This window comes from Morone saxatilis, unplaced genomic scaffold, assembly GCF_004916995.1.
Source record: "Morone saxatilis isolate NCDOM2014 unplaced genomic scaffold, NCSU_SB_2.0 Contig15, whole genome shotgun sequence".
Classification (NCBI taxonomy): domain Eukaryota; kingdom Metazoa; phylum Chordata; class Actinopteri; family Moronidae; genus Morone; species Morone saxatilis.
This window is the reverse complement of record NW_023339707.1, coordinates 23569218-23574859: the sequence shown is the minus strand read 5'-3', so window position 1 is coordinate 23574859 and position 5642 is coordinate 23569218. Positions and strand designations below refer to the sequence as shown.

General features: G+C 40.6%; 1 protein-coding gene across 1 annotated transcript; it reads right to left on the bottom strand.

The window, feature by feature from the left end:
- Positions 1-1007: 1007 nt before the first annotated feature.
- Positions 1008-4860, bottom strand: fitm2 (fat storage inducing transmembrane protein 2). Its single transcript, XM_035657209.1, has 2 exons — positions 4656-4860; positions 1008-3678 (listed from the first exon to the last, which is right to left on the bottom strand). The coding sequence occupies exons 1-2, from the start codon at positions 4826-4828 to the stop codon at positions 3069-3071; spliced, it is 783 nt and encodes a 260-aa protein (XP_035513102.1). The 5' UTR covers positions 4829-4860; the 3' UTR covers positions 1008-3068.
- Between the last annotated feature and the right edge of the window lie 782 nt (positions 4861-5642).

The following is a 5642-nucleotide window of genomic DNA, read 5'->3' as shown; positions in this document are numbered from 1 at the left end:
TGGGAGCCTTTCTGCTTTTTCTTAGTCAGACCTCAAGGGTTTAACATGTTATAATTCTGCTCCTGAACCGTGCTTAACTCATTATGTGAGGTACAGGCTGGAGTTGTAAGCTGCTTTTTGGTTTTATGGCTGGTTATACAGACATTCTTGCAGAAAGGACTCACAGTTCAGTGTTTCTTTCTGCCATTAAGGAGAATAGCTGTCAAACCTCAGATAATGAAGGTAATTTATGTGGGTTTTTTTCTGTTGGGATGCTCCCTGTTTTCTCTGCAGGTGGTGATTAGCAGCACGCTGCAGCTGTGGCAGATTATGTTGAACCAAAGACGATGATCAATGCTGCTTTAATAGCAGCACCTCGTTGCTGCGTCACACCTGATAATAAATCTGATTTTCATTCAGAAAAAAATATGTGAGAAAGTGTAGAAGCTGTAGTTCATTGTGTCCAGTGTCATGTTTGATATGGAGAGCGCAGTGTAGTCACAACTGTTTGGCATCAATCCTTTTATGCTCGGAAAGAAGACATTTGAGCAAGGACGTGCACAAGGCTAAAGTCGAGCTAATTTCTCTTTTCCTCTTTGGCTGAGCTGCCCCTTTGGGAGGAAGTTCAACCTAATTATATTGCCATATCATCCAAACTTCGCGGCATATAATATTTTGCAATACTACGCGATAACATGAACCAATCTTAGCTAGCAGGAGAACATAAAGGCAGAGATCCTATAGCATAACATTGTGCGATGTGATGCAAACGTGAAACACTGCACATTGTTCTGAAGCATATGTGGAGATTTTTATTCACAGGCAATCTCATTAATCATCTACGGATTGCCTTTTTTTTAGGTCAGAGCAAAAACCCCTCGTATTGTCTGTGCACGTCCCTGCTTTTAAGATGTGCATTAAAGGAAACGGGGAGGTTTATTTGTTCTTAAACTGTCCTCGCATGAGCAGCAGTGACGTAAACGGCACCAACCAGAAGATTTACAAATATATGTATCTGAATTATTCCAAGTTTTGAAGCAAGCAAGACGACACAAAAGGTGTAAAGTACGATTTCCTGTTGTGATTTAATCATAAAATGTGCTTATTTATGTTGACTTTTCGATGCTGAAACATTCACTTATTTTATTCACTGACAGCCGATGACAACGTCAAGAAACTTCATAACCAGCCAATCATTGTGAACGCTTGGTGCATTTTGATTACTGCGATCTGTTCCGACTCCACTGCTTCTTCTGACTGAAATCATGCTACCTGAGGGGTTTGGATCTGTACTTCTGTACCGAACACACAAAGTCGAGAGAAAGTCGAGAAATCCTAGTTGTGATTTGTGGCCATTATATTTCACTATAGTATTTTTTTATTTTTTACTTTTTATTTTTTATATTTCTATATATGCATTTATTTATGGTGCTTTTTATGATGTTTGTTCATAAGCCTTAATTTATTCAGTTGCCATCAATGACAAATAAATAATGAAAAATGGAATACACAGATCCTGGTTTTATTTGATTTCACCAAAACCCACCATGTTCCCTGCACTCTAGAGAGAGATTGTGTTTTTAACACGTCACTTTTTTGATTTATAAAATCGTTAATATCATTAAAAACACTGCTATGATTTACATGAACCTACGTTTCCCAAATACCTCATTACAGGACAAGGCTGGCGTTACTCTATTGGCATCCTTATTGTCAACAAATCCCATGAAAAGACCAAAACCTTCAATGTTTTAATCCATCCTTTAATACTTAACAGGTTTACTGTCTGCGGCACTCAGGAGGACGAAATCTTTAACAACAATTAGAAACTTTCAGTTTTTAAACTAGAAATTATTTCCCGTAGCAGCTTGGCACTGTAGATTTAAACAAATAGAGCATTTGTTCGGGACTATTTTCACATGCGGACTCATACACATTTGGTAATCTAGTGAGTATTTATGGCAGCAGGACGGGGTGTGTGTGTGTGTGTGTGTGAATTGTGTTTTTAATTGTTTAAAGCTGCAACTCTGTGGCACAGATGAAGAGATATATCAGACTTTGGCAATATTTATAATACAGTACTAGTTAGTGGGTTAAATTCAGTTTTGGTCATTTCATGTTGGTGTTGACATTAAATAAAATTACAACTAAAACAATTAGTTGATTAATGGATTAGTCCATCATCAGAAATTGAATGTGGCTTGTTTTCAAGTTTTTTTTCCTTTTCTTTGCTTTATGTGATAGTAAAGTGAATGTCTTTGGGTTTTGGATTGTTGCTCGGACAAAACAAGACACCTGAAGATCACCTGTGTGAACATTTTTAAAATAACCATCAGATTATCTATAACGGAAATAACTGTCGATATTTCCATCTTCAACCTTTACAACATATTAATAATATTAATAATTTGCACTTGCAGGGTTGGCTTACAATTACACTCCACGCATCATGACACATTAAAATTACCTTTACATCTGCTATTCAAGCTCAACATCCTCTGAGCAAACTTAACACAAACTGTTGTCACACTAACCAGAAAACCATGTGATAAAAAATAGACAGCTCATTGAAATGAAATGTGTCTGATCTGACTTTGTTCAGTCGGTAGTTTCCTATTAAAAAGGACAAAAATGAACAGCTACGGAACATTAGTTGGTCACACACACACACACGTCATCAGTGCTACACAACTGGAGCTGTAAACATTCTCAAAGTGTTCCCACTCAGACGTCTAAAAACTGTGATTACTCTGAGTAAAGCACTATAAGGCAACAAACTGGGAGACAATGGTGTAGCAGTGCGCGGCCGCTGAGCCTGAAGGTGAGAGGCTGGAAGCTGGGCAGCAGAGCAGCGTCTTGCTTTTATCTCGGATTACCAAGAGTCATTTTGGGAACAGCAGCTGCCAAACGACCACGAAGGAACTGCGAGCCAGTGGTCCTGTACAAACCGTCCTTTCTGTGAGGAGGGAATAACTTAAAATAGCTTAAAATAGCATTGCCAGCTTGGACCCGAGGACAGATAACATCGACTGTTCGGAGGATGGCTACGACATTGGCGACGGCGTTGTACAGGAAGGTATGACTGCAGCTTAGGCGTGCTGTTTCTGTTCTTTCGGGTGGCGCTGAGGGGGGAGTCCTGGCGACAAAGGTTTTAGATACCAAACACGATATGTCAGATGCCACCCCAGCAGGGCGCATACGGTCCCGAGCAACTTGTGAGACGGGTCATGGAAGTAAACAGAGGTGCAGGCGAACATCCACACCCAAATGATCACTATCAGATTCAAGGCCACGTAGAGCAGGTTGAGGACCAGCTTGGGCAGCGCCGAGATGCTGGCGGTCTTCAGGGACGCCATGGGAGCCGTTTCCTCCACGATGAAGAGAGCGGAGTAGGCCAGGATGAAGGAGTGTCCCGAGATGTCGTAGCCGTGCCAGCGGAAGCCCGCCTGCCTGCAGCTGACTTTGGTTGTGAACTCCTTCTTGAGAACGTCCGCGGCGTCGGTTTCAAAACACGAGCCGGTCGCGTCCTCGATGTAGAAGAAGGTCTCGGTGCAGACGTACCAGACGGCCGTGGCCACCGCCAGAGACAGCAGCCGCCGGCCGAGGAAGTACGCGCTTCTGCTGAAGGAGGAGTTGGAGAGGAGGAGGAAGGGCGTCAGCAGCAGCAGCGTCCATCCCCAGGACGCTTTCACAAAATACCTGCAGGAAGAACAGAGCATTCACATCAGCACTTACAGTATTCATCATTATTAGAGCTTCTCTGTGACCATTTATCAGCTCTGCCCTCTGATACGACTCCTTATTGACGTTATCTTTTGTTATTTCTCAGCAAACACACAAGTTTCCCCCTCAGGGTATCAATAAAGTTATTTATATTTAAGGGGCTGCAGCTACTGATTAGTTTTAATAGTGATTCCTCTGCTGGATTATTTCTTGATTAATCAATTTTAGCTATAAAATGTGAAGAAAATAGTGAAAAATGGCCTTTAACAGTCCAAGTTGACGTCTTGTCCGTTGATTTTATTGACCAAGAGTCCAAAAACATTTAGTTGACCATCATGTAGACAAATAAAAGCATCAAATTGTCCCATCGGAGGAGCTGGAACCAGCAAATCTTTGGCATCCTTACTCAAATGGTTATGTGACTATCAAAATAATATTGTTGTAGCTCTGGTATAGTGTCAGTAGTACACAGGAACATTTAAATGTTTCTTTAAATTCTCATTAAAGCCAAAGGGACTGAGCTTTAAACACATTTATCCTGGTTATTATTAAAGAGAAGGTTTAATTAAGCAACCACTGATTTCATGTCTTCCACAGCTGGAGAACTCATGAATTTGGATTTTGTGGAGAATAATAAAATCGTATTGGGTTAATATTGAATGCAGAAATGTAAGTATTTCAGGTTTAAAGCGAGCCTCTTGTTCTTTCACTGTGCTGCTGATGGAGTTAACCCACAGAGAGCTCCAGCTTTACCTTTGACCCACATTACTCCACAGTTTGCTAAATTAACTGGAAAAACACCCAGACACTTGTAAACATCCTTTAATGCGGTCAGCCAGCAGCACCGACCCTGACAGACAACCACAGACAACCACAGACAGGTTGAATCCGTCGGTTGTTGCTTTTTTTTTTTTGTTTTTTTTCCAGCTGAAGAGAGAGAAAACACCACTCACACATTCAGCGCATTCCTGCTGCTGCTGAAGTACGTCTGCGGTACGAGCTGCAGCTCCTTCAGGATCGAACCCACGACGGAGATGAGCAGGAAGATCCAGTGGAAGTTCTGCCGGACGGCCGGGATCCTCCAGAGAGTCACCAGGTTGTTCACAATGACATCCACCGCCGCCATGTTCACGTCCGCTGAGCAGGCGAGCCGGTGACGTAGGGGGTGGGGGGGGAGGGAGACGCTCCGACGTCACCGCGGCTCAACCAATGAGCGGCTGTTGTTGTTGTTCTTCTTCGTCTCTCGGTTTTCAACGGTGAACTCAGGTGCACACCGCCACCTAGTGTACGTTTGGTTTAGGGTTTTATTGTTGTTATTCTGATTTTTATTTATGTGTTATTGTTGTTTTATTTTGTTACAGCGCAGGAGAGGAATGAAGTAAAACAAGGTTTAATTTAAAGCAAAAATATTATTCAAAGAGTATCAAGGAAAACATGAAAGTAATCAACAAAACAAAAACAAAAAAAAACACATAGCACCAATCTTTATATACACGATACGATACACACAGAGCAAGCATAAACAAATTCAGGAACAGACCTCATGTACAAACATTTGGTTTCGGTTTTGCTCAATAATACACAACACAATTCATACATATAAAAACAGTGATTATTACAGTGCAGGAGTGGAATGAAGTAAAACAAGGTTTTTTAAAAAATGGCATTATTATTCAAAGAATATCAAGAAAGTAACCAACAAAACAAAAACAAAAACACATAGCACCAAATTTTAAATACATAATACACACAGAGCAAGCATAAACAAATTCAGGAACAGACCTCATGTACAAACATTTGGTTCAGATTTTGTTTTAGGTTTTACTGTTATTATTATAATTTTATTATATATTATTTTTATTTTATTTTATTACAGTGCAGGAGAGGAATTAAGAAAAAGAGTTCTTTAAAATGTTTTAATTATTATTCAAGGAATACAA